Source organism: Melospiza georgiana, chromosome 12, assembly GCF_028018845.1.
Source record: "Melospiza georgiana isolate bMelGeo1 chromosome 12, bMelGeo1.pri, whole genome shotgun sequence".
Lineage (NCBI taxonomy): Eukaryota > Metazoa > Chordata > Aves > Passeriformes > Passerellidae > Melospiza > Melospiza georgiana.
In genome coordinates this window covers 15,650,020-15,677,625 of record NC_080441.1, presented here as the reverse complement: position 1 = coordinate 15,677,625, position 27,606 = coordinate 15,650,020, and the positions used below count along the sequence as shown (strand labels likewise).

At 55.1% G+C, this 27,606-nt stretch overlaps 1 protein-coding gene across 1 annotated transcript in view; it reads right to left on the bottom strand.

Moving 5' to 3' along the window:
• Positions 1 to 1,271: 1,271 nt before the first annotated feature.
• DRP2 (dystrophin related protein 2) overlaps positions 1,272 to 27,606 on the bottom strand; it is a 31,373-nt gene continuing 5,038 nt past the window's right edge. Inside the window, exons 2-24 of the mRNA XM_058032385.1 lie at positions 24,568 to 24,704; positions 19,056 to 19,189; positions 18,066 to 18,222; positions 16,961 to 17,081; positions 16,139 to 16,407; positions 14,678 to 14,824; positions 14,303 to 14,381; positions 12,985 to 13,045; positions 12,538 to 12,599; positions 12,208 to 12,282; positions 10,141 to 10,342; positions 9,117 to 9,202; positions 8,163 to 8,320; positions 7,872 to 8,038; positions 7,478 to 7,589; positions 6,999 to 7,135; positions 6,683 to 6,748; positions 5,969 to 6,034; positions 5,094 to 5,237; positions 4,282 to 4,519; positions 4,062 to 4,182; positions 3,841 to 3,927; positions 1,272 to 3,109 (exon numbers count right to left, since the gene is read on the bottom strand). Of these exons, the coding sequence (XP_057888368.1) occupies positions 3,090 to 3,109; positions 3,841 to 3,927; positions 4,062 to 4,182; positions 4,282 to 4,519; positions 5,094 to 5,237; positions 5,969 to 6,034; positions 6,683 to 6,748; positions 6,999 to 7,135; positions 7,478 to 7,589; positions 7,872 to 8,038; positions 8,163 to 8,320; positions 9,117 to 9,202; positions 10,141 to 10,342; positions 12,208 to 12,282; positions 12,538 to 12,599; positions 12,985 to 13,045; positions 14,303 to 14,381; positions 14,678 to 14,824; positions 16,139 to 16,407; positions 16,961 to 17,081; positions 18,066 to 18,222; positions 19,056 to 19,189; positions 24,568 to 24,675 (2,817 nt within the window). The 5' untranslated portion in view covers positions 24,676 to 24,704 and the 3' untranslated portion in view covers positions 1,272 to 3,089. The remainder of the gene's footprint in view (positions 3,110 to 3,840; positions 3,928 to 4,061; positions 4,183 to 4,281; positions 4,520 to 5,093; positions 5,238 to 5,968; positions 6,035 to 6,682; positions 6,749 to 6,998; positions 7,136 to 7,477; positions 7,590 to 7,871; positions 8,039 to 8,162; positions 8,321 to 9,116; positions 9,203 to 10,140; positions 10,343 to 12,207; positions 12,283 to 12,537; positions 12,600 to 12,984; positions 13,046 to 14,302; positions 14,382 to 14,677; positions 14,825 to 16,138; positions 16,408 to 16,960; positions 17,082 to 18,065; positions 18,223 to 19,055; positions 19,190 to 24,567; positions 24,705 to 27,606) is intronic.

The following is a 27,606-nucleotide window of genomic DNA, read 5'->3' as shown; positions in this document are numbered from 1 at the left end:
GGCCCCAGGGCTGGAGGATGAAACACCTGGGGAGGCTGTGGAAGGGGTGAGCTGCAGGGAGCTGCAGGGAGCAGGCAGGGAACAAGAAAATGCTGGGGAAAGCAACATCCCTGCAGAGAGCTTCACCCCTGAGGAAGGTGAGGAGCTGGGTGCAGGGGCAGAAATGCCCCCTAAGGGGCAGAAATGCCCCACAGCAGCCAGAGAAGGGGGTGCTGCAGCCCTGGAGCGGGGCAGCAGAGAGCAGGGCAGTGCCCAGCCCTGAGCAGGGTCAGTTCCCCTGCTTGGGGACAGCTGCCAGGGCACTGACAGAGAGGCACAGCAGGGCAGCAGGGCTCCTGTGCCTGCAGGGCAGCCCCGGGGCTGGGGACAATGCTGTCCTCACCCTGCAGGCACAGCCCTGCCCGACTCCCCGGCTCCAGCCCTTTCAGCTGGTGCCACCGAGCTCTGCTGGCTGAGAAATAAAAGCTCTTCCCTGGCACCACGGGCTAGATTTGTTCCTGAGTGTGAGCAGCTTCCCTGAGCACATCCCACAGCTCTGCCCTGCCCTGTGGCACAGGGATGGGGCAGCTTGTGGGGTCAAGGGGCTGCATTTCACCCCCTTAAACTCCCAAATGTGGGACAACAGGGGAGACCTGTCGTGAGTGTCCCCAAATTTCCCTGCAGTGGCACCGTGTCAGGCCTTTCCCAGCACTGCCAGCCCTGCCAGGCAGGGTGAGAGCCCAACAATTGTCTGTCCTGGGCAGGCTTCACCATCAGCCAAGTGTGGGCAGGGCAGAGAGCCCGAGAGCCCCTGGCCTCACCCTGAACCTCTCTGAATCCCTCACTGTGCCACAAAGGCACAGCAAACACGGGCAGCACTTGGGGCACCCAGACACCTCTGGGCACTGAAAACTTGATGGAGGTGCAGGGAGAAAGGAGGGAGAGGACTGCCTTGCCCGCCCAGCAGCCTGCCTGGGGCTGAAGGGTTTCCTCAGCCAGAGCTCCTGGGGAATGAGGGACTGTCCCCACCCAGCCCCTGTCCCACCCCTCAGCAGCCACATGCACAGACCTTGCTGGGAGAGGATGAAGGTGGGGGCTGGGGGACACGCCTGGGGCTCTGCTCCCAGCTCCTGCTGTGCCTCAGGTGCTGGGGACAGCCATGGGGACAGTGCAGGCTGTGTCCCAGCAGCCCTGCACCACAGCAGAGCCATGGGGCTGGCTCAGCCCAGACACACGGACAGAAGAGGCCAGAGCACTGATCCAGGCATCAGTATAAATACAAATTTATTCTCTTTCCAGAGCAGAGATGCCACAAAGCAGTGAGGACAGCAGCACCACAGTACATGGTTACCAGAGCATTAGCCAGCCTGCTCCCCTCCCTGACACATCCTGGCTCCCAAACACAGCCCAAGCACCCACCTGGCCACCTCTGCTCCCCCCAGCTGCCACTGGGACCAGCAGCTCTGTCCTCATCCTGGCCTTTTCCTTCTTCCCCCAAGGCTGGACATTCCTGAGCACACCCTGAGGCCAAGCCTCCCTTTGCTGCTCCCCACGTGGCTGCCATCCTGCCCCTGGCATAACAGAGGGGTCCAGCTGGGTCTCACAGGCTGGCCCGGCATCCCTGTCACCCACAGCATGCCCAAAGCCACCTAATGCCACCACCGTGCCCTCCTGCCACCCAGCTGGCCAGCACAGGGGACAGCAAGGACAGCCACCCACGCTGTGCCAGTGGCACTGGAGCACTCCATGCTGCACAGCCCAGGCTGGAAGGCTCACACTGGGGTGGGCACTGCTGCTCACCTCTGCCAGCAGCCCCGAGCCAAGCCCACAGCCCTGCTCACAGCCTCCCCAGAGAGTTCAGCACCGTGTCCTGTCCCAGCCAGCAACACCAGCCCTGCCTGTCCTTGCAAGCCCTGTTAAAAGGGATGTTTCACCCCTGCCCTGCCCCGAGGGCTCACACCTCTCAACTCTCCTCACCCTGTGGCTCCAGAGCACCAGGGCCATGTCAGCCCCTGCTCTGGGCCACCCTGCAGCACCTGCCTCTGCCTCCTTCTCGACATAACACAGCACAAGTCAGCCAGCCCGAGGGAGCCACCACCCTGGAGCTGCCCTGCCAGCTGGCACTGCCCCATGGCACCCGCAGCAGGAGGTGCCTGCCTGTCCTGCTTCCCTCCCACACCTGCATCACACCAAGGTGGCCCCAGGGCTGAGTATGGCTGGAGGAACCCTCCCAGCCAGGCAGGGAGCTGGGGCTGTGCAGGACCCTGCCATGGCCAAGGCACAGATGCCCAGGACACCAGGCAGGGTGGAGCACCTGCTGTGGGTGCAGCTCCCTCACTGCAGCCCTGCAAGGCAGCCCCAGCAACAGGGAAAGGTGCTGGTGCCCCTGGGAGCTGGTCTGAAAGTGAAGGGCAGCTACACTTAAGGTATTAGAGTTTAATAGAGTGAGTCCATGAGAGGATTTAAGTACAGTATATATATATATATATATATATATAATATATAGAAATATATGCAAATTAAACAATAAGGCTCTGTTATAAAGACCCTCTCAATATAAGGCTACTAGCTGGGCTGAAGCTCTAACATGGACTCAATCCCTACTCCACAAACCTCACAGACTCTCTCCTGGTGGTGTGTGCCTGGCTGGCTGCAGAGCCTTGGGTGGCAGAGCTCAAACCATAAGGCTGGCAGCTGGTCACTGTTAGAAAGAGTTATTTTAAAAATTGTGTAGCTCCAGGAGTGTTTTGGTGCCCACAGACCTGGAGGCTCCTGGGCAGGGATGAAGAGTGGGATGCTGAGCTCTGCATCCCCCGAGGGTGCCAGGGGACACTGGCAGTTTTCATGGCTTCAGTTCTTCCTTCTGAACCATCCCACCCAGGCTTGGACACTGTGGCCAGTGACCCAGCCAGCCTCCTGGGGAGCCCACAGCCCCACTCCTGCATGGCCTATGTTCCCCTGAGATCTTCTGGAGCTGGCAAGCATCCTGCACCACCAGCTCGGAGGGAGTCTGTGTGAGGTCTGCTGCAGCACAGGGAGCATGGCAGGGAGAGAGGGGAGGAAAGCAGCCAGGGAGCTGGTTAGGAAAAGCCTCTGGCTCACAGGAGGTGTTAGATAAGGGAGGTCATACCTGGAAGAGAAATAGACAGGTCAGGAGAACAGGAGCCAGAGCCAGCTGGTTAGAAGGGAGCTGCTGCAGAGCCAGCAGGATCCTGCTCAGGGATGGCAGAAAGTGGGCAAGAATCTGCATGGGCAGACCACCAGCTCAGGTTAGTGCCGGCACCAAGCAATGGCTCCCCCTGGCAAGAGACCAAGTGCTGCCCTGCACTGGAGCACAGAGGGAAGGAGCAGAATGACCAACACCAAACCCACTGGGCGAGTGGAGTGCCACCCACCCACACATCCCTGCTGGGAGGAGCCATCCACCAGCAGCCAGGAGAGCCTGCACCATTGCTCCCATCTCAGCAGGCTGCTGGGGCCTCTCCTGCAGAGGGGTCTGACAGGGCTGAAGGCAGGAGGGGGGCTCAAAGCTGTCACTGCAGGTGGTGCTGGCACTCTGTCCATCCTCACGGTGGGCTGCACGTCCTGAGCAGGGCAGGAGGCTGCCCTGCAGCTCATCACAGGGATCTGTTTGCTCTGTGCTCCTGGCAGCTCTCATGGCCTCACCTTGCAGGTGAATCCTCCTCCTCCTCCATTCCCAGGCCACACACCCATCCCAGCAGCTCTGCAGCAGCAAAGCTCTTGGCTGAAGCACTGCAGGTCATCAGCTGTGCAGGGAAGCTGGGACTGGGGCAGGGCTCTGTGGGAAGCCTCACCTGAGGGAGCAGTGGGAAGTGAGGGAGGAGGATTTCACTCAAGTACCTCGGGAGCTGGGGAAGGCGCTCCGCAGCTTCTCCATGATGTCTTCCAGGCACATGCTGACCTCCTGGGTTTTGGCTTCCACCTCATCTGCAGTGGCAAGGAGGGCAGGGGGTAGGAAAAGGCTCTCTGGACTCACACCTGGCTGCCAGCATCCCTGCAGGATGGCAGGGTGCAGGAACAAGGCAGCAGGGCCAGGAGCTCAGCCCAAGCCCACAGCTCACCTGCAGTTTCAGTGTCAGGGGTGTTGTGCTCTTTCTCCTTTGCCTGGCTGCCTTCTGACTGATGTGGAGATGAAGCCAAGGAGGAGGCTGCTGAACCATTGCCTTCTGAGTCTGTGGGAGGCTGGAATGAGAAGAGTTGTTGTGAGAAGGCTGTCATGACCCTCTGTCCTTTGGCTCCTCCTTTATGCCACTGTCCCAGCCCTGCTGTGGCAAAGCCCACCTGCAGCAGCAGCTCCCTCAGCCTGTGCAGCTGTGACTCCAGCTGCTTGTTGTGGTCCTCCAGGATCTGCATGCGTGTCTCCAGGCGGCTCTTGTGCTGCCGCAGGATCCGCGCCTCTGCCAGCAGCTCCTCGTTCCGCGGGTCCTGCGCCGACTCAGGAGAGCCCGAGGCCAAGGTTGGGGACTCCACTGCCTCGTCATGCTGCCACTTCAAACGTCTCAGCTCTCCCTGGAGGATCCTGCAGGACAGCCCAGGTCAGCATCCCCTCAATGCTGCCTGCAAACCCCCGGGAGCTGCACATCAGACGAAGCTCTGCCGTTTGTGAAGCTTTAGGGCCAGGATGCTGCACTGCAGGGTGGCCTGTGTGGTTCTGCCCCACACAGGGGATTTACAGATATGCAAACACTTGCCAAGAGGCTGAAAACAAGGGCAGGGAAAGCACCACCTCCTCCTGAGCTGGTGTGCCCTGCCTGGAGCCTCACCCTGATCCACAAGAGCAGCACCACTGCTCATGAGGGGCTCAGGGACAAGAAAGGCAGAGTGCCCTGGGCTCGCTTGAACTCATTTGGGGTTCAGGAGGGAACAGGTTCTCTGGATGTAGGAAGGAATATTTTGGGGCCAGAGAGAGCACACCTTCACTGAGTTTTAGTGCTTAGCTTAGCCCTCTCCAAACTGCCCTCTCAGCACCTGCAATCCCCAGCTCCAGCCCCAGCAGCATCCCCTGCCTCCACTCTGAGCTCTGCAAGGCCTCCCCAGCCCCTTCCCCCCTCCCAGGCCATAACCCCCACCTTCAGAGCTGCCCATGTCTGTACCTGTTCTCATCCTCCAGGTGGGCCAGGACTCTCTCCAGCTCTCCCTTGTCATCCATGTTGAGGCCTGCTGGGCCCTGCTGGCTGCCCCCAGGCTCCCTGTCCGTGATGGGGCTGGAGTGGCGCAGCAGGTACTGGTCCTCATCCCTGTTCCAGCAGGGGAGAAACACCTCATTAGGAAACCATGGATTTGTGTGCCCCTGGGGAAGGACAGCAAGGAGGGAGGCAGCTTCACAGGGGAGCTCCTGGCTGCTCCAGGCCCAGAGCTCAGAAGGGGCTCAGCATCCCTGATGTTTGTTGTTGGGGGAATGTGGTGTTTGTGAGGGTCTCCAGGATGAGGTGAGAGATGAGAATCTGACTCCATGTTCTCAGAAGGCTGATATTCTATTCTATTCTATTCTATTCTATTCTATTCTATTCTATTCTATTCTATTCTATTCTATTCTATTCTATTTCTATTTCCATTCTATATTATTAAAAGAATGCTATACTAAAAATATACTAAAGAAATAGAGAAAAGAATACATCAGAAGGCTTAGCAAGAATGATAATGAAAGCTCATGATTGACTCCTCAGAGTCTGACACAACTAGACCGTGTTTAGTCATTAATTAAAAACAATTCACATGTTTAGATAAACAGTCTCCAAACCACATTCCAAAGCAACAAAACTTTAAAAAATTAGGCTTCTCCTCTTCCTAGGAGAAGAAATCCCAGCAAAGAGATTTTTCAGAAAAGATCACAGTAACAGGGGTGCCCAAGAACCTCTCACTCAATGGGACTGGGAAGGAAAGCATTTCTGCACCCTGGCTAGGCATGCATAGAGCCACAGGAGCCCTGACCCATCAGGAGGTGAGGAGCAGGGAAAGGAGAACTCACAGGCTGTCATCAGGGGACAGGCTGTCACTGAAGAAGGAACAGTTCTGGCTTTCCATCTCTGCAAGCCTGGAGGGAAGAGAAAAAGGTTGAGATATGGTCAGAGACACCCTAAATGTCTGCTCAGCTGCTTGCAGACCCTCTCTGCAGGGTGTCCCACCTGGCCTGCACCAATGTGTCCTTCTGCACAGGCTCTGGAGAGCTCTGCCTTTTTAAAAACCAAAATACACTCCTTCCCTGGCTGCAAGTCTCTAGAATAAAGAGCTGCTGCCGTGCAGTTGGCTCAGCCTCCACTCTCACAAGCAAAGGAAAGGGATCCAAGAATTCCAGCTCCAGCCCAGGAGCTGAGCTACAAGTAGAGGCTCCCTGAACCCCCTGGGTCCCCACAGTGAGGGCAGAGGCACCACAAACCACAGGGCAGCAGCAGTGGGAAGCTGGCAAACAGCTCTGGTGAGGACACAGAGCAGAACAACCAAGGGAGAACCCATCCAGCAGCTCACCCTGGGCAGAGCAGGAGGCTGCTTCACTCTGCTATCGAATGCATGGTCTTTGCTGCCAATTTACACAGCCCCAGCCACATCCCAGGCAGGTTTGCCTGGCTGTGCAGGGCGCTGGGGCAGCTGGAGGGGTCTGTAACCATCTGTGTGCCCCAAAGCCCCCCCACACCCATCAGGGCCATGCCCTGTGCCCCAGCAGGACAGCAGAGCCCTGGGGTACCTGCTGGCAAAGTGCTCGATCCTGGAGTGGGTGTCAGCGTGGGGTAACATCGGCGAGGAGGCTGGGCTGCAAGAGAGGCACACTGGTCAGCAGGCTTGGCACAGACTGAGCCCTCCTGGCTGAGAAGGGCCAGGGATGGGCTGGACACAGACTGAAATCTCTGTCCCTCCAAGAACAAGGTGGCAGATCTCCCCCAGAGCAAGTGCTCCTCCAGCCCTCCCCCAGGAGCCCTGTATGAGCTGAGAAGCTCCTTCCACCCACAGAAGCCATGGCTCATTCTGGGCCTAGAGACAAAATGCAGGGCCCAGCAACTCACGTCTCGGAGCAGTCAGCCTCGAGCACAGACTGCACGGGCAGGTAACCCCTTTGGGGGTGCTTGCTGAAGTACTGCTTGGACCTGAACTTGTTCTTCAGTGTCGTGGCAAAGTCCCTCATGTTCTCACTGGATGTGGTCTGCAGAGACACAAGTGTGACACAGGTGCCTGTTTAATGGGCAGTGGGGGACCACAGCTCAACACCCACAATAAGATATCACCCCAGGCTGGCCATGAGCTCCATGGGGGAAGAGGCAGATAAGGAAGCAAGGAAGGCACACAGCAGCTCTGTGAGCCCATCATGGGGCCTGGCACAGGCCAAGCTGGGCACTGGGGCCATGCATCCTGCTCACCACAAGCCCCAGAACACAGGGACACAGGCAAGGGATCACTTGTGGGGCTGCACCAGCCCAAACATCACAAGGCTGCTGCCCTGCTCTGTGCCAGGGCCCTCCCAGCCCAGCCCAGCCCAGCTCCTTACTGGGGTGTAGTACTCCATGATGGGGTAGTGCAGCTTGTTGCCCTTGCTGGCTCGCCCCGTGAGGAAGCAGGTCTGGCAGATATCCACATTGAACTGCTTCAGGCTCCGATACCTGCAGAGGTCAAGAGGCCATAGGGAAGCACTGGAAGTCATCAAAACATGTGTTTAAAGGCCAAGAAGAAGTCAGTGGGAGGGGACAGAGGTGGCCTGAGTTGCTCTAACACCCCAGTGAACCCACAGTGCTGATGAAGTCCCCAGGAAAGCACTCTGCTCCTTCCCCTTAGCTGGCACCTGCTCTGCTCTGCCAGGAACACGTCTGGCTGCAGAGCTCCAGCTCCCCCCAGAGCAGCTCAGCTCTGTCCCTGGGGCCAGGGTCCCATATTACAGCCCTTACCTGAAGCCCTTGATGGGGCACTGGCGGCACACAGAGCACTTGGTCTGGTGCTTCACCTGCTCGGCCATGGTGACCCGGTGCAGCACCGCCAGCCACACCATGGACTGGGGCTCCAGGTTGGCCCACTCCAGGAACTGGGACACCTCAATGGCAGACTTCCCATTGCTCTGGGGAGGGAGAGCAAGAGGCTGCTCAGAGCTGGGGCCTGGCTGCCATGGGGTGCAGGTCCCCTGTTGCCTCGGGAGCCTGTCCCCAGCACAGCCAGGGCCAGGGCCATCACCCCGCACTCACAAAGCGGAAGCAGCTGCGGATGCTGGGCTCCACATTGCTGCCCCCAAACGCTGCCACCTCCCCCAGCTGGCGAGGGACCTGGATGGCCTCGTGGAGCAGGACCCCCAGGTGCCGCTGGTCACACAGGCCCCCGGCGTTGGCCACCTGGCTGAAGAGATCTGCGGGGACACAGACACAGCTGAGAGCCCAGCAGGCATGGGGAGCAGGGTGTGGGGACACCAGGGACCCCACTGACCTCCCCCAGCACAGGGAACAGGGTGTGGGGCACCCCAGTGCCCACCCCCAGCACAGACACACAGCTGGCAGCCCAGCAGTGGGTAGGCATAGGGAGCAGAGCACGCCAGGGACCCCACTGCCCACCCCCAGCACAGAGCTCAAATACAAGGAGAAACCTGATCTATATAGATCAAATAACTTTTATCAGTGTCCTTCCAGCTCCTAATAATCAGTTTAGTGTCTTCTTCAGACATGCATCATCTATTAAACAGCCCCAGACAGCCTGTCTTCTGTGAATCAGCCTAATCCCTTCATTTAACCCCTTGGTGCTCCCTATGCTGCACAAGATTCCCCTCCACAATATTCCATGGTTAAAATGCAGTGAGGAAAACAATTTGCCTGAAACCTACTTCCCCCCAGCCATGCAGCCCCTGGTATTTTCCTTCTGGAGAGCACTGGATAACTGTCCTGTGTGCCTTCTCTGCACTGCTCCTCACAGTGCCATGCAAGCAAGATCACTGCAGCACAGGCAGTGCACAACAACACCTCCTAATTTCAGTGGGTAGGCCTAGGGAGGGAGGGAGGGAGAGGTGATGATGCAATCAGCTTAGTCACTGCAGGAAAGCTGTTTCCTTGCTCTTCCTGGGCAAAGAAGGTCTGAGCCAGGAAACAAAACCACTCCTGTCTTCCCAAAGTGAATTCACAGCAGGTTCTAGGGAAGGCAGACAAGGGACTCACACTGGAACTTCTCCTTGACCTCTGTCCCACACAGACACGCGATGCCCGTCTTGAAGGAGAGAGCCCTCATCTTCCCGCTGCGGCCACTGCAGGACGAGAGATTGCACAGCTCTGCAAATGCCCCAGAGTGAGGGTTTTTTGTCAGGGGGGGGTCATCAAGGCAAGCACACACCAGGCAGCCTCCCTCACTGCCAGCTGGAAGAGCAGCACGGGGGTATTGTATTTGCAGGGAGGAATGATGCATCTGACTCCATGCTCTCAGAAGGCTAATTTATTATTTTATGATACTATATTGTATTAAAGAATACTATACTATACTATACTAAAGAATACAGAAAATACTTACAGAATGCTACAAAGCTAATAATGAAAGCTCATGACTCTCTCCACAGTCCCAGCTTGGCACTGATTGGCCAATAAGTGAAAACAACTCACACCAGAAACCAATGAAACAATCCCCTGTGGCTAAACAATCTCCAAAAGCAAAACACAGGAGAAGCAAATGAGATAAGAATTGTTTCCCTTTTTCTCAGAGGCTTCTCAGCTTCCCAGGAGAAAAACCTTGGGCAAAGGGATTTTTCAGAGAATGCAAATGCCACATGGGGGTTTCCTCCCAGGCCTGGCAGCCCCAAAGCTTGGGGGACACGGAGGGACCTACTCTCCAAGCACATTCCAAAGGATCAAAACACGGGAGAAGCAAATGAGATAATAATTTATTTCTTTTTTCTCTGAGGCTTCGCAGCTTCCCAGGAGAAAAATCTTGAGCAAAGGGATTTTTGAATGCCACACAGGGGTTTCCTCCCAGGCCTGGCAGCCCCACAGCTCAGGGGACATGGAGGGACCTACTCTCCAAACACATTCCAAAGGAGCAAAACACAGGAGAAGCAAATGAGATAAGAATTGCTTCCCTTTTTCTCTGAGGCTTCGCAGCTTCCCAGGAGAAAAATCCTGAGCAAAGGGATTTTTCAGATGCCACACGGGCGTTTCCTCACAGGCCTGGCAGCTCAGGGGGAGGGAGAGGTACCTGTCAAAGACGTTGAGCAGCCAGTTGAGGCTCATGTCCACACAGAGGGGCACGTTGACCAGGATGCCCCTCTCCTCCTCCAGGCGCTCGTAGAGCGCGGTCAGGCAGTGGATCACCTCCACCACGTCCATCGCCCGCTCGCTGGGCTGCAGGTCGTGCTCGTTGAAGATTTCCAAAGCCGTGCCCAAGGTGACCATGTCCACTGCACAGAGGGAACAGAGGGAACAGGGGGACAGAGGGGAAATGAGAGAGATGCTGTCCTGCCCTAACCTGGGGCAGTGTCGGTCCCACTGTGTTGGGAAAGATGCTGGTAAGGATGGGGCAGCTCCTAGAATTTCTCTCCTGCCTGTAAACTTGTCCCAAAATACCACATCTCCACCTTGAGCCACCATTCTCTGTGACCCCTCTTTCTCATTTCTGTGTCCAGCCATGGCCATGAAAATGCCCCCCAAAGAAGGCTCTGTGCAGAGCCCAGTGCTGGCCTCTCTGCATGGGCCAGGTCCCTGTGGGGCTGGTGTGGGGAGAGGAGGGGGCACGAGATGGATCAGTCCTGTCTCCAGCTCTGACAGGGTGAGGGAATTAAGGCACAAACCCAAAACAGGGCTAGGACAGTGTGAGCTGCTCTGCTTTCAGATTTCTATGACTGCAGGTTGTACGTGCTACTGTGTTAGCAGCCAGCAATACTTCTTTCCTGAAAGTCTTTCCATCTTTGAGACCTTTTTATATTCACAGTACCCAGAGGACTGTGTGCCTTTTCCACACTGTAAGTTCACTCTATGGATAAATCCTCCCTTCTCCTGTCAAAGCTGCTACACTCGCACTGGGGAGCCCCAGTTTCCATGCCAGGGAGTATCACTCCTGCCCACCCTCGTGTCCACACTGCCCACGACTGCATATGGCTCTGATCCATCCCTCACTGCCTCTTTCCTACACAGCCACTCCACCAAATTTCTCGTGATGGGAAAGCTGCCTTGGCAATCTCCTTGCCCTTTTCTCAAGTATATCTTGAATAAAGAGCACTTATTCAAGTCACTTCTGGAATGGAAAGAAGGCAACCGTGCAGCACGTGAGATGCAAAACCAAGGATGCACAAGCAGCACACAGGAGAGCTCTCCTTTGCTCCTCATCCTTGTTTCCTCTCCACACCTTGCCTGCTGCAGCATGGACACCTTAACAGGGTGGCAAAAGCTTTCTTCCATTTGCATTACATCATCCCTGAATGCCCCTGGGTACAGGACAGCCTGATCACCACAGTGTTATGAGAATGCTCCACAGCCAGGGTTTGACTCTTTTGAGAACACAAACTCCTCTTGCCCTGACTCACTGCCTCCTTCCAGCCCTCTCACAGGATGTCAGGAAGCACAAGTCTGCCTGGCCCCACTGCTGCTCCCCTTCATGAACAATTAATTCAGGAGGATTATTTCCCCCAGACTGCTGCTGCTTAATTTCGATAAAGTCTTAGGTGAGAGGTTTTGTGAAAAGCTCTGAACAGCCAAGGAGGCTGCATCTATCACATTCCCACCTGCCTGCTTGCCAGTTCCACCAGAAACTCCTCAGCAGTTTCCAGGGAGCAGCTGCCTCTTGGAGAGATGTTTGAACTCCTGTTGTATCATGTTCACCTGGCTATGAATCTGCCAGTTTCACCAAGAGTGCAGAAGTCAGGTTTATTTGCTCCCTTCCTTCTCTTTCAGCGGTGCAGCCCTCTCTGTCCCTGCCAGGGAGGCTGGTTTCATCTCCCAGTTACACCCACACCTCCTCCATGCTCCTTTGGAGCTGCTTGGTGAGCTCCTGCCTGATCCCACAGCTTTATAACCCTGAGCTGGAGCACTTTGTTCTCACATCCCTTTGGACAGCACCTGCCCTTGGGTCATCTCCACCCCAAGCTGTATGAAAGGCGCTGACACAGACTGGCACATTTGCTCAGCTTCCCAAGCTCATCTCCCTGGTTTCTCCCCTCAGCTGCCCATCCCCTGGTGCCTCCTGCCTTTGATGTGCTGATAAAAGCCTGTGTTAGTTTAAGCCTTCACCAAGGGAGAGCAGCAGGAGGGGAGCCCTTCCCACACTCACGTCTCAGGGCTTTCTGCACCCGCCGCAGCTTCATGGCCGTGCGGTACGCCGAGAACTTGATGTTGTTCAAATCCGCTGCAGACACACAGGAAAACAAGAATTAAACCACAACACCCTGATCCCCAGGGCAGGAAGCAGCAGCTGCAGCTCTCAGAGCCCAGCAGAGCACGTGCAGGACAGTGAGGAGCAGAGGCTGGCAGGGGTCACACCCCAGTGCTTTGGGGGACCCTGTGGCACAGAGGGGAGCAGGTGGCCTGGGGGGATCTCACATGCACCCCACGCTGCAAAAAGGCAAATACTGCACAAAGAGTTCTGGGACAGCCTCCTTACCCAGCGTCTGGTACAACTCTGTCATCTTTGGGTGGTCCCAGCACGTCGTCTGGGCCTGGTGGCTGGAAGCAGAATAGATGGAGACCAAGAGTCAGTGTGGTAACAAAAAGGTGCAGTGAGAGATTAAAAAAAGGATCTGGCCAGTGCTGGGGGCAAGTGTTTCAGTGTCTGCAGACACTGCTGCATCCCCCTGAGCGCACTCCCCCAGCACAGCAGCAGGAAGGATGCCCACAGCAGGATATCCCCACTTGCTGCCAGCCCCCTCCTTTCCTTCCAACTGGGGTTTCCCCTCATCTTGGGCATCCCAGCAGGCAGGGAAAGCCTGGATCTGCCAGGCTGAGGAAGCCCTGCCTCACTGGAGGTGAGTTCTGCCCCCCTCTCCTCACTGCCCAGTTCCTGATCCCTCCAGGCCAGAGGAGGCCCCGGGCTGTGGCAGGGAACACTCACTTGATGTAGTATGGCACTTTGTTGGGGGAAATGGCTCGCTCCCAGGGCACCTGGACAGAGGCTGCAAGGAGAGAAACACCTGTCAGATCAACACCAAATGCTCCTCTGAGCTGCTGGTACTTCTGATGCCAGCCCTGGCACAGCAGGACTGTGCCAGCAGGTGGGTGCCTCTGAAAAGGCTGCACACCCCCAAATCACCAGCTGCAGGTGTTGGTGCAGGCAAGGGGATGATACCTATAAAAAAGGCACAACTGCTGGTCTTGTTAGAGACATCTCGCCTCTCGAGCCGGGGCTGAGGTCAGAACTCAGGAAGAGACATTTCCTGATGTTTTTGATGATGCCCAAAGCAACCTTGTGGTGACCAGTGGGCAGGGCTCATAGCAGATGGGATTTGGGCACACAGACACAGCACTGCCTGTTATGACCAGGCTCAGACACCCAAAGCATCTGTTGTTCCTGCTCTGTGTGCCAGCTGCAGTGTCTTGGGAAGATGAGGATCCATCCCCTACCAGCTGCCTGCCACCCTGTGTTATACAGAGGATGGAAGCCATGGCATGACACTCAGATATTTTCCTTTTTCACAGGTAATGTATCAATTCCAGCAGCTGGAAAAGTCATTCTTCCATTCAGGTAGGAGCATGCAGCCTGCAGAGAGGAACAGGCCAGTGAACCCCACTGACATCCAGAGACCCTGCAGGGCTCAGCATTCCCAAGGATGGAGCCCAGGCTCTGGAGCACAACCTGCTGCCCAGCCTTGGCAGGCTAAGAGCTGTCAGCCAACAGCTCTGATCTGTAAAAACAGCATCCCTCTGCCTTGCCACAGGAATGAAAGCCTCCTGAAAAGGCACATTTTCAGCCTCCAAATAACTAACAGGGGATATGAGGCACTGCCTTTTCCTGCCATCTGTTGTCTTGCTCTGAGGCTGACACAGTCCCAGTGTCCCCTGGGAGCTGCTGTGAGTGTCACAGCTCTGTGCTCTGAAGGGAAACAACACTCAGAGCCACCCTCGGTCCCACAGGGTGAGACAGCACAATGCCAGCTTTGGTGAGGCAGCACAATGCCAGCTTTGGTGAGGCAGCACAATGCCAGCTGTGGAGATGCCTCCTGCTTTAGTCCCACAAGGTGAGACCAGTGCCAGCTTTGGAGGTGCCCCCTACTTCAGCTCCCATGCACCAAACACCAGCCTGGGCACTTTTCCAGCCCAGTGCATGGCTCTGGGCTCAGCAAGAGGACTTTGCACCCTGTTTTGCTGTGCCACAGCCCAGGCTGCTGTGCAGAGGCAGCCTCATGGCAGAAGCCAGGGGATCACTCACGTACAGGAGAGGAAGTGCTGGGAGCCTGGTCCGAAGTCCCGGTGGGCATCTTGGAGCTGCTTCAGGCGTTCGTTTATGGAGGCCTGGAGAATTGAAAAACAGCTCACTGCCAGTCCAACAGGCATTTTGGATTGATGACCCGTTCAGGAAGGTTTGTGGGTGGACTCAGACATGCCCCAACACACAGATGCTCTCTGCAGATTCACCACTCTTTCCTCACCCTGAACTGATGCTCTTCTCTCCCAGGAACACCAGCTATACCATCCTGCTGTGCCAAACCTTACTTTATCCTCCTTGAAGGATGTCAGCAGTGAGAGCCCTTCCCAGCACCCTCCTGCCCATGGTTTATTTGCAGTGCTTGCTCCTGACTCCCTCCCACCTGCAGCTGTTTCCAGCGGGTGTTGATCTGCTCCAGGGTGCGGGAGCTCTCCATGCACAGGTGCACATCTGAGATGGCCAGCTGGTGTGCAAGGTCATTGACCACCTTCACCCCGTCCTTCATGGGGGACAGCTCCTCTTTGAACAGCTGGAGTGCAGCGGGGATGGGGACACAGAGCAGGGGAAGAAGGAAAAGAAGGAGGTGAGTAGCCAGGACTTGGATCTGATTCCTTTGCTGCAAGCTAGGGTGGGCTAGGGACTGCCAAGCCACTGCTGACCAACCCTGCCACAGGGTACCTTAGCAGGGGAAAAAATACCCAACCCAATCTGCAGCTAACTAGGCTGCAAGTTACTCCTGATAAATTGAATTATATTTAATGATTAAATTAAATTTAATGATAAACAAAATGGGGGCTGCAGATTACTCCTGATAAATTCAACGGGAGTCTACAGATTACCCCTGATAAATGAAATGGGGAGCTGCAGATTACTCTTGATCATTAAATTAAATTTAATGATAAATGAAATGGGGGGCTGCAGATTACCCCTGATAAATTTAATGGGGGGCTGCAGATTACTCCTGATAAATGAAATGGGGGGCTGCAGATTACTCCTGATAAATTTAATGGGGGGCTGCAGATTACTCCTGATAAATTAAATGGGGGCTGCAGATTACTCCTGATAAATTTAATGAGGGCTGCAGATTACTCCTGATAAATTAAATGGGGGGTTGAAGATTACTCCTGATAAATTTAATGGGGGCTGCAGATTACTCCTGATAAATTTAATGGGGGGCTGCAGATTACTCCTAATGAGTGAAATGGGGGGTTGCAGATTACTCCTGATAAATGAAATGGGGGCTGCAGATTACTCCTGATAAATTAAATGGGGGCTGCAGATTACTCCTGATAAATTTAATGGGGGCTGCAGATTACTCCTGATAAATTAAATGGGGGCTGAAGATTACTCCTGATAAATGAAATGGGGGCTGCAGATTACTCCTGATAAATTTAATGGGGGCTGCAGATTACCCCTGATAAATAAAATGGGGGGCTGCAGATTACTCCTGATAAATTAAATGGGGGGCTGAAGATTACTCCTGATAAATTTAATGGGGGCTGCAGATTACTCCTGATAAATTAAATGGGGGGCTGCAGATTACTCCTGATACATTAAATGGGGGGCTGCAGATTACTCCTGATAAATGAAATGGGGGCTGCAGATTACTCCTGATAAATGAAAAGGGGACAATGACTCAGATATGCTGAGCCACTGTACCTGTGTAAGGTCTGTGCCATGACAAGGTGCTCAGGGCACTGCTGGCCAAACCCCCCCTCACAAAGCAGGGGGGCTGTGGGAAGGAGCCCTTGGCCCTGGGATCCCAGGTGATGAGGCTGCCCTGGACTGAGCAGTGCATGGAGCAGCTCTGCCAAGGCTGGAGCCTCCCCAGAGCCAGAAGTACCTTGGTGGACTGGATGTGCTCGGGCAAGGAGTCGATGAAGAGGTCCCCGATGGGCTCCCAGGTGTCCCGCACGCTCTCAGCCTGGTCCAGGGTGGTGCTGAGCTCCTCCATGGCCCCTTTGATCTCCAGCAGCTGCTCCAGGGTGCGCTCGATGTGGCGGTGCTGGTCCACGCAGCGGGCTGTGAGCTTCTCCCAGAGCTCGCTGGCCACGTTGGCCTGCTTCCACACAAAGCGGCTGATGTTCTGGATGCGGTGCCGCGGAGACACATCTGGCAGGGACAGAGGGAGCAAAAATGAGAGCCCAGCCCAGGGCAGAGAGGGGCAAGGGGTGGAGGGAGGACAGGGAAATTGGAGATAAAATAATCGAGGGAAAACTGGGCAAAGGGAAGGAAAACAAGTAATAGTAGTATCCATAGCATCCATCTCTGCACCAGCTCCCCCTCTCCATCCTCACAGGCTGTGCTGCCTTCTAAAAACACAGAGCTACCCCAGAGCACATCTGGTGCTGCCTCATGAGGTGCCCCCATGATGGACTGCACAGGAGCCTTTTCCTGGGACAGCAATGCTGCTCTGTGCCAGTCTGACCCTTGGCCAAAGGACTGGGCACAGCCTGGGCATGGTGGTGTGGGGCAGAGCACTGGTGCGCTGCTCTGTGCCAGTCTGACCCTTGGCACTGGGCACAGCCTGGTCTCACACCGTGGTGTGGGGCAGAGCATTGGTGTGCTGCTCTGTGCCACCACAGCCACCTGCATCCGACCCTCTCTGGGCCAGCCCAGGAGGAGCTGTGAAACCAGAGAACAAAAAGGGGGCAGCTCCACAGACCTTTGCTTTCCAAAGTTGGTTCTTCTAATTCCTCAAATGGGTGCTGGGAAAGGAAAGCCTGTGCTGACTCCAGGACAGAGTAAATGTATGGCCCCCGAGACTTCACTTCTTCCATGAAAGCCTGGAGAGCAGAGCGCAGAGATCAGACAGCAGGCTGAGCCAGAAAGCTGTGCCCTGGCTGCCCCCTTGCCAAATGCTGCAGTGATTTATTCACCCCAAGGCACAAACCTCCCTGGAGGCACAGAGAGAAGTCAGTGTCAAGAGAAATATTTTTGCAGTTCAGGGAAGGAATGACCACCTGGCAGAGGGTGGCTCCTGCAGAGGTTTGGCCTGGAGTGGGGAGGCAGAGCAGCAAGCCCAGGATGGTGTGTTGAGCCAGGGCTGCACAAGAGGAGCTGTTTTATTTATGGTGCTTTCAGAGGCACTGCTTGGAGATGCTCTTCACTCGTGCAGTGAGAGCATGGCCACACTAACAATCCTTCCAGCAGCTGCTCAGCAACAGGTCCAGCTGCTGCAGGAGCAAGGAGAGGAACAGCAGGATGCCCCAGAGCAGCACATCTGTCAGAGGCACGCTGGTCTAGCATGTCCTCTCCTCCCCTGCACTGCAGCTCCCACACCAGTGCTGTCTGCTGATGGGCTGTTTGTGCACCAGCAAGGATGAGGGATAGCAGCAGTAAACACCTTAATTTTGTTTTCAAGGTAGAAACAACTAAAGCCCAACAGGCTCTGGCAGTGAGAAGAAAATGCTGTGAGCTTGGGAGCAAGGGACTCTGATCTGCCTGGGTGTGTACCCCAGTTTCAGGTATGATGATAACATGTTCCTGCAGCCACAGGATTGCCCCTAGACCAGCTTTCCCAGGCTGCAGGATCCCAGAAGCAGAGGCCAGTGAGAGGGAGGACACAGGGAAGCCACTACAGAGGACAGAGTCCATCACCAGCTGCAGGTGACTCGAAGCTGTAATGTGGGTTTGCTGTCTAAAACCAGCTGGGCTCTGCCTTTTCTCAGAGCAGAGATGGAGTCCCTCAGGGGCTGGCTGTGGCATGGCAGTGACAGAGGCAGGGCTGTGCACACACAGGGCAGGAGCAGGGGAGCAGCAGAACGCACCGCGTGTGTCTCCTTCTCCTGCTGCACCAGGAGAACATCGCCCCGCAGGGGCAGCTGCGCCGACAGCTCCTCATCCTTCTGCCCCAGCCAGTCTATGATCTCCTGCAGAGGCACCTGCAGCTTCCCACTGTGGTCAGAGAAGGCCTCCAGACGAGCCCTGGCGGGGGAGCAAGGACAGTGAGACAGACAGACAGGAGAGGAGCAGGTTCCCTGAGGAGGGGAAGCACAGCACCATGGCTGGGTGCTGACCGCAGGGACTGGCAGCACACATTAACATGTTAGCACGGGCTGGGCATGACCCCCAGGACATCCCCAGGGACTGGCAGCAACCTTAGCCAGGGGCTGTGCTGACCCCCAGCCAGCAGAGAGCCTACACTGCCAGGTGGGGTGAGGCAGGAGGCACTGGGGACAAGGACCTGGAGCCATTCCTCACCCTGGAGCCCAGAGCACAGGACAGCCATTCTGTGTTTGCCCGTGGGTCAGAACTGCTCTGGCTAGCAAGGGGGGCTTGGAATGGCATTTACATGTCTGGGCAGCTTCCAGGAGCCTTGGATTAAGGCAGGAGACAATTAACACGCCCCAGTTAAGCTCTCTGTCGTGCTGGAGCTGCAAACTCTGGCAGTCTGGAAGGCATGTTCCCCTCATGCAGGGGAGAGGGCTCCCAGTGAAGGGATGGGCACAGAGGAGGTGCAGGCAAAGCCATGGGGCAAAAAGAGAGAGCTGCAGAGGTGGCAGAGGACAGAGAGAGCAGCAGAAAGAGGAGGGAAGGAGGGGAGGCAGGAGAGCTCAGGATGGGTAGAAATGGAGGAGATGCTTTCCAGCAAAAGGAGTTCAAAAGCCTGTGGACCAGAGGGGGAGCTGAGCCAAGGTCACTGTGAATTCATGTGCCTCATCAAGCAAAAGAGTTCAAAAGTCTCCTGACAGTCAGAAGCAGCAGGCAAGGCTGGGAGGCCAGGCCAGCCTGGGGCTCGCTGCAGGCACGACTCTTACCGAAGGCTGTGGGATTTTTTCTTGATCTCGTTCCAGCAAAGATTCATCTCCAGAGGGGCCTGGGGCCCGGCAGCACTGCTGGGAGCCCGGGGGGTCACACACGAGGGTCCTGCACCATCCTGGGAGGCTTCAACCTGGGCAGAAACAGAACCACACTGCATCCAGAGACTGCTGCCTGCTGCTTTGGGAGCTTGCCTGGGGACACCCACCCCACTCTGCCCTGACCCTGACTGGATTTTTGACTCTCAAGGGGGCTGCCCTGCTCCTTAGGTGGTCTGTTAGCAGCTCCCACGAAACTCCTGGGATGCAGTGCCAGTAACACCCCGGTTTTTTTAAGATTTTCTAAGCCTTCTGATGTTGACATTCTTGTAGTGAACTTTCTCACACACTTTCTGTAAATAACTCATTGTTTTGCATTCCTTTATGGAGGAGGAGAAACTTGATGGACTGTTGGTTTGTCCAGTGTCATTGGAGAGGTGGCACTGTCACCCTCCAATCCACTGTCACTCTTGCAAAACTATAAATGTTGGAGTCAGAAAATAAACTCCCCTTTTTTCTTCACCTTGAGAGCAGCAGTGTGACCTTGTGTTCTTTCGTGTCCTACAGTGACAGTGCAGCTCCAGCAGCACTCAGAGCAAAGGTTGAAGGGAGGGTTCACTGCTCATCTCCTGTTCTCCTCAGCTATCCAGCAATGAGCTTATCTTGCTGAGAGCTGTTAAGCCAGAGCTGGTCCTTATGTGTCACAGAGCCTGCAGGGCTAATGATGATTTTTCCCATGTTACACAGAGCTGCTGTGCTTCGAGAGGAGGCTGATCCTGCTGTTCCCAGGGACCAAGGGGATCTGCCAACATCCTCTATGCCATCCCCAGTGCTGGCACTTGCCACCTGCTCCTCTACAGAGGCTCCAGGATATTCCCTGCCTGCATGGCAAATCTGAGAAGCCACTTCTCCTCCACAGATGCTGCTGCTTCTCCTCCGCAGCCCTCCAGAATGAGCAGCCGTGGGAAGGGTGCTGCAAAAGGCCATGGAGAGGAGACAGCAAATCCCAGCCCAGCCAGGCAAGGGAGGCACATCCAGCTGGAAAAACTGGGTTCTGATCCCTGGACAACAAATCCTTGTTGGAATCCTCTCCTGAGCCTTCAGCACTGTATCATGCTCCTGCTCACAACACACTCTCTGCACGTGCTGGTGACAGCAACACACAGCATCAAAAGCCCCTGACACAGGACACAGCAAGTGAGAGGGGATTTTCTCTCCAAAAAACACAGTTTGTTAAGCAAAACACATGGACGCTTCCCCATAAGTGAGACATCAATGAGCTGTGTTGGAGAAATGGCAGCATTTCGATCGAGTGCTGCTTTGATATCAGAGCTCGCTTGAGATAATTATCCCCAGGTGCTTAATCAACCATAATTAAATGTGTTAGTACTTTCTAAACAGCATACAACAGGCCAGATAAGGGCAGCTGCCTTGGGGGAAAAGCAGCAGCTCTTGCAAGGGGAATGTGTACATACATACTTGTCACTTGTGCTGTCCAAGGGCTCGTGGAGGTGTCTGGAGAAGCAATTCAGCCAAGCCGAGGGAAATAACAGGCAGGAGAAAACAACCAGACAAGGAATTTGGCTGCACAGCTAAAAATACCCCCTCCACACCGGTTCTCAGAGAAAAATCAAGTGATCGCCAAGAGTGGTGCTAAGTTGGATTCATCTAAAAACATCCAACAGGCTGTTCTCTGCCTCCCCATCCTGCCACTCCAGAAACACCAGGAAAACAGAGAAAACCATCACCCACAGAGTTCACAGGATTCTTGGGGCTGCGGATAATGATCCAGGGAAGCTAAAACTGCTGCTTGCACATAGAAAAACCAATACTCTGCATGCGCAGGTGCTCATGGCACTGAAGTAGGTCAGTGCCAGGGAACTCTCCAGCCCTCCCCTCTATCCCAGGGGATTCCAAAGGAAGGATCAGCTCTACCTGGGTGCCACCACAGCACAGCTCTGCAGACAACCCAGCCCTCCCGGCCTTATTGCACAAGTTAAAAGCCCACCACGCCTGCAGCTCCCAAACCTTGTAGACAATCACGTAGCAGTGACCAAGCAGAGAGCAGGTGTTGAACACCTGCTTCCCTAGGACAAGCCCCCTGCAAGCCAGCAGAGAGAAAAATAAATGCTTTCCTGTTGGGGAAGATGAAACAGGAAAGCCTTATAAATATGATTGCCTAGCAAAAGATTTTGAAAATATGGAAACTATAAGCAAGATTGAAATGAAAGCAAGCTTTGAGATCCCTCAGTTACTGAAAAACGAAAAAACAATGGCATGGCCAGCTGAAGGTGATCCCCTTTTGATGGAACAACACCCTCTGCTTGCAGACAGGCCCAAGGCTCAGAGCAGACCCTACAGCTTGGCAGAAGGGGCCCAAAGAGGAGTTTTTAGGGTTTAAAATGTAACACAGTATAGTAATATAGTGATTCTTATAGGCTGTATGTAAATGCTATAGAATTTGTATATTGTACTAGATTGGTTAGTGAGAATCAGAATATTCAACTCAGAAGATGATTTATTGTATTGTAACGGGAACTTTGCTCGCTTGCCCCTCTTACTTGCTTACCCCTTTTACGCTCTTATGCTTTTGCTCTCTTACCCTTTTACTTTTTCACCCTCTCATCCTCTGCACCCCTCTCTTAGATCTGCTCTGAGCTGTGGCTGGCAGCTCCCAGCAGGGCCCTGCACCCAGGCCCTTTGCAATGAACCCCAAATCCCAGCAGGGCCCTGCACCCAGGCCCTTTGCAATAAACCCCAAATCCCAGCAGGGCCCTGCACCCAGGCCCTTTGCAATAAACCCCAAATCCCAGCAGGGCCCTGCGCCCAGGCCCTTTGCAATAAACCACAAGTTCCAGCCCTGGCTGCAGAGATCTCTGTCTCTGTCAGTCCCAACCATGGTCCCCCCATCACTCCGACACTTTCCCTCTGAGCATCCCCTCAGCATCCCTTCCCCAGAGCCCCGGGCCCTCACCTGTTGCAGGTTTACGCTGTGTCTCCCGCGGGCTGTGGCCGCTGCCCCTCGCTGCTCCCAGCCCCGGCTCCGCCGGAGGAACGGGCATCGCTCCCGCAGCGCCCCGGGCAGGAGCGGGCACGGCACGGCCCGGAGCCGGCACGGCCGGGCACTGACCCCCCAGGAATGCGCAGGGGGCGGCAGCCATCCCTGCCAGCCTCAATCCCAGCTTTGTCCAGCACATTCCAGCGGCCTCCAACCTGCCCCAACCCCGCGGCTGCCCTGGAGCACGGCGAGGGCAGGGATGTGCCCATGGGGACAGCAGGTGTGTGCAAGGCTGTGCTATTCACACGGCCTCTGAACAGAGAGAGGCTCTGAGACAAGCAGAGAAGAGGGAAAACACAATTCTTATCTCGCTTGCAGTGCCTCTGTTGGGCTAAAGTAGAATGCAATATGGAGATTGTTTACCCAGAGTGAGGATGCTTCATTCCCTTGGCCTGTCAGGGCCAGGTGTGTGTGTGTGTGTGTGGGACTGTCACGGGACAGTCAGGAGAGAATCAGAGATGAGTGCGGTTCTGGGCAGTTGTGAGCAAGAGTGAGTGCAGGGCAGATTCAGTTTAGATACAAAGGACATGGTATAGTATAATAAAGTAGTTCATTAGTAATTAATTAGCCTTCTGATGACAGAGTCAGATGCATCATTCTCTCTCCCTTTGTCGGAGTCACCTTTGATTTACAATACAGGGTCACTGGAAAAGCCATCCCTGCGAGGGCAGGGCAAAGGGGATGTGCTGGGATGCCCAGCACAGACCTTGGCTCCAATGCTGGAGCACACACAGCACACAGGGGTGTTTGCCAGGAAAGGGATTTATCCAGGAAATCATCCCATCAAGCCTCAGTGACCCAGAAGGTAAATAGGTTCTTGAGATCTGCCCTTGTTGTCCCCCACGTGTCCCTGCACAGTGTTGGGTACCAGCAGATGTTCATGCCAGCCTGGACCAAGTGCCAATAGTTTCTTTTTGCCAAAAAGCTCTGGGCTGGCTTCTTGTGTCCCCCACAGCCCTGACGCCCAGAATTTTTATCGTGCTCTCTTCCACCTACAGGGAGGGAAAGAAAAGCTCCCAGTATCTCCCCCTCTGTTCCCAGAGGGTGCTGCCCTCCCTGTGGGACCAGCACAGCCAGCTCCTCTCCTCTGCATCCCTCAGGTCCAACAGATGGGAGAGCAGCTCCCAGACTGGAGGAGGGGGCTGCAGTGAGTCCACAGCTGAGGAAGGGCTGTGTGCAGCCTGCCCAGAGCTCTCAGCAAGGACAGAGAAGCTGTTTCCTAGGCACCAACAGGGAGCTGTCATTAACACTGCTCCTGCTCCCCCTCCCCTCCTCTCTCCCAGCAAATCCCACAGGGCTCTGATCCCTGCTCAGCAGGTCAGGAAGGCTTTTCCCTGCTCATCCTGTTCTATCCCTCTCCCTCCTCACTTCATTTGCCAGGCTGTTTATCAACCACCCCTGGCCCACAGCAGCACTGTAGCAGTCACCCTGGGGCCAATTGGGGCCAAGAAACCCTGACTGAGCCACCAAGAGCCTGCCCCTGCCTCGTCCTTGCAGCTGGAGCCTCTCCAGAGACAGCTCTGCCTCCCTCCTGCACACCCCAGCTCCCTGAGGCAAACAGGTCCAGGGTGATGGTCAGCCAGAGCAGGGAGAGACCTCAGGCTCAGTCCTTGCTTCTCATGCTTGAAACACAACAAAAAAGGAAAAGGCAGAGCTGGGACCTGGTTTGTCCTGGGGAGAACACTGCCAGTGCCCAAGGGAACATTTGGCAGTGCCCAGACAGGTGAGAGCACCCTGGGACCAAGGGCTAAAGAGGGATCCACGGCCTGGCAGAGCCCGGGCAGCCTCTCCCCACAGCAGAGGTGCTAAAGCACCTCATGCCAGCCCAGTGCAGAGCACAGGCAGCCTTGCAGACAGCTGCCAGCACACCTTTCTGTCCTTCCATCTGCTCTGCCATTTACCCAGGGTCCCCAGAGACCTTCCTGCCCCTCTGCTGAGGAGCCTGGTGAAGGAGGAGGGACACCAAGATCTGTCCCTCGAGATAATTAGATTAGTAAGAGGTCAGATTCCTGCTCTGCCTTACAGCATCAATACAACCCACCAGGGGCTTATTTCCAATCTCCTCTCTGCAACCAGGAAGAGTAGAAAAGCTACATTTTCACCAAAAGCTGACATTCCTCCAAGTTTCCAGGAAAGAAAAAAAGCCCAACCAAATACATGAGAGGTGTTTACAGTAACCTCTCATTCTTTATTGTGGGAGAGCTCAGAGTCCAGCTCTGCAGGTCTCTCCTCCCCTGCTTTGGGGAACGCTCTGCAGCAGCAGTGCCAGAGCAGAGCACACGCTCTCCTCCTGGAGTGATGGGGGCTGGAGCTTCAGCCTCCCCTTCCCCAGGAGCAGAGGGGCTGCTTTGCCCCCCAGAAAGCTGCAAGATGTGCACAAATCTGCCAGAGAAGGGCTCCAGGGGCAGCTCTTACCTGAGAGAGCGGGCGGGCAGGGCTGCTGTGCTGCGCCTGGGCCGGGAGGGGCCACTCAGGACACGGAGGGAGGACGTGGAGCCATTCCTGCATCACCAGGGGCTGCATCAGAGCTGATGGTCACGGGCATGGAGCACCTGAAAGGCAGCAGCAGAGTGCCTGGGTCAGCCTGCACCTCCTCACAGAGCAGAGCCCCTTCCCAGCTGCCTGCAGCGCTGCCTCCACGGCAGCTGGAGACTGAAGGAAGCATTTTTAATTTAAGGTACTTCTACTGGTGCTACAATCTAGTTTCATCTAAGCATCCAACTCTTTTCTTCCACCTGGTTATGCAATTTGCTGTTAGTGAGTCCCACAGACTGCACTGCACTTTTAGAAAGGGTTGGGTTTCTTGAACTGTACAAGATGCCCATGGTTATAGAAAGGGACAGAGGATCTCACTAGCATGGCCATTGCTCTAGTTGTGGTTGAGATAACATTCACTTTCTTCCTAGTAGGTGGTACAGTATGGTTTTTAATCCAGAACAACTTATGTTTAGACAGAACAGACATTTTCCCATAACAGACAACATTTTCAAACATATTTTTTCCTTTTATATTCAGAAGGCAAACTGCCTAGAGCCCCAGCTTCATGTATCTCATACTGTGAGCTAGCTTTTTATGAGATTTTGCTCATTATGAGCTATAAAATTCCCTTCATTATCCCCATTTTTGAACTGCATGACCTGTAAAGCCAGCTAGCAGTGGCCCCTGGACTATTCCATAGATCAGAAATGAGACCTCTGCTCACAATGCTGCTGGGTTTTGTTGTTTGGACTCTAAATGAGCTAAAACAAGGATTCATTTCATTGCCAGCGCCATCTCAGCTTTATGGAAAGCCACGAGAAATAGAGCTCAGAGAAGACTTGGTGACTGCTTTCCTACTTTTACAAGGTGAAAATCACCTGCTCCAGCAGACAGAGCTCATGGCTGCCTGGAGATGAGGCTGCCTGCAGGGCAATGAGTGATGCTGATGGAAGGAGGCTGCTGGCTCCTCCACACCAGCTCAGCTGGACAGCTGGGGACCCTCCTGCTTGGCAGGGCAGGGCAGGATCAGGCAGCACGTCCTGCACTGACAGCAGCCACACTGCACAGCTGAGGAGAAACCCCCCTGGCCCTGTGCACGCTGCCCATCCCTGGCACCTCCACAGCCTCACTGCCCTGCCTGAGCCTCCTCTGCCTCTCTGCCCTCAATTACACACATTAAGAGATTATCCTGTGATTTTTTTAAATCTCTGAGTGATTTTTACAGCTATAATGCTCTCCCTTTCCAGCAGAACAGCCTGTGCTGAGCTCTCCAGCAGGCTGACAGTCCAAGGTCTCGTCCTCTCCCTCTCCTGCCCATTAGCACCAATGAGCACTGCAGGCTGTGCATCCCTGCTCCTTCCCCCATGCAGGCAGGGGATTATCAGGGGATGATGAGACCCACATTAATCATTATAAATTCCAGGGTCTTCAAAGCCCTGCAGCCTCTTGGTGCAAATTCACCACACCCAACCCCAAAGGTACAGAAGATTTCTGACAGAAGGTAGCACCACCTCCTTTTCCTCCAGTGCTTGTGCCATTTGGGCTTTGTTCCTCTAAATGACACTCAATCTAGCTGAGATACAATTCTCAGGGTGTGGAAAGCTATTTTTCCTCAAAGCCCCTGACAGAGGAATGCCCCTGAGCTCTTCCCCAGGACAGGGAAATCCATGGATTTTCCAGTGAGGTTCTGTGATATCTCACTGTAGCTGCCATCCTGAGGCCTGGGTTTTCCTGTGCCACAGTGCAGTGAAACTGCAGAGGTGTGTGCTGGCCAGAGGAGTTCAGCCAGCCCCCCAACAGCACACACACACCCCTGGGCTCTCTGCTCTTAGCCTGGCCCCTGGCAGTGCCTGCCACCAGCACAGAGAGCAGGAGCAGCGCTGGGCAGGTCAGCAGCTCTGCTCTGAGTGCATTTTGCTGAGTGACAGCTGTGCATGCACAGGGCAGGTGCACTCTGAGACAGGGGTGGGTAACCCTGCTCCTGCAGGTATCCATGGAGTGTGTCCATGCTCCCTGCCAGCATCATGGAAATAAGGACAGGCATTGCTGCACTCCTGAGGGCTGGCTCCTTGAACTCCTCCAGGGATGGCAGAGCCCATCAGGACACAGATGGCACAGGGAGCTAAAGCCTGTCCAAGGCAGCAGTCACAGCACAAACTGAGTGCCAAGCAAAGGGCACTGCCCAGCCGTGTCCTGTGCATCACCTCCCTGCCAGGAACACCAGAGCAGGGTGGAGGGCAGTGCCTCAGCTGCCCTTTGGCACTCTGCAGCAGCAAACACAAAGCCCAGAGGTAGAGAACCCAGATGGGACTGAGCGAGCTGCACAGCAGGCAGCACAAAGGAGCACATTCAGGGGAGAGAGAGACAACCAGACAGAGAGGCACGTCTGCAGGCAAGCCAGCAGCTCCACGGGACCCCCTGCCAAATTCCCTGCTATTGCTGGAACCAAGCAAGGAGAAATGCTCTTGGATCCGCTCTGCTTCTCTGCTGAGGCACACAAAACAGCTCCAGTTCTGGCACTCCTACCTCAGTGCTTCATACAGCTCTGGGGCTGGGCACTGCAGCATGTGGAGCAGATTTTGTGGATGCTTCCTGGCTAAATTCCTGCTGCCTGATGCCTCCTCCTGTCAAGAGCCAAACCTGTGATCCACTCTGCCTCTCCCACACCAACATCCACCTTCTGAACTCTGCTGTAGGTTGGTGCTGGAGCCCCAGCACACAACAGCCAAGGTTCAACATCATTCAAACCAGACTGAAGTGCAGACAACAAAAACTCTCATCCCCACAGCCTACTCCAACCTCTAATTGAAAATGAGTTGAGAGGTTCTCCTTTGGAGGGCTCAGGGAACAACGTGGTCGGGCTGTTCAAACAGATACAAAGTGAGCTTGGTCCCCTGGGCACATTTCTGTGCAAGCAGAACAAGCATCAAGGCTCAGGTGAGAATTCCCACAGGTGGGCACTGCAAGAAGCAGCTG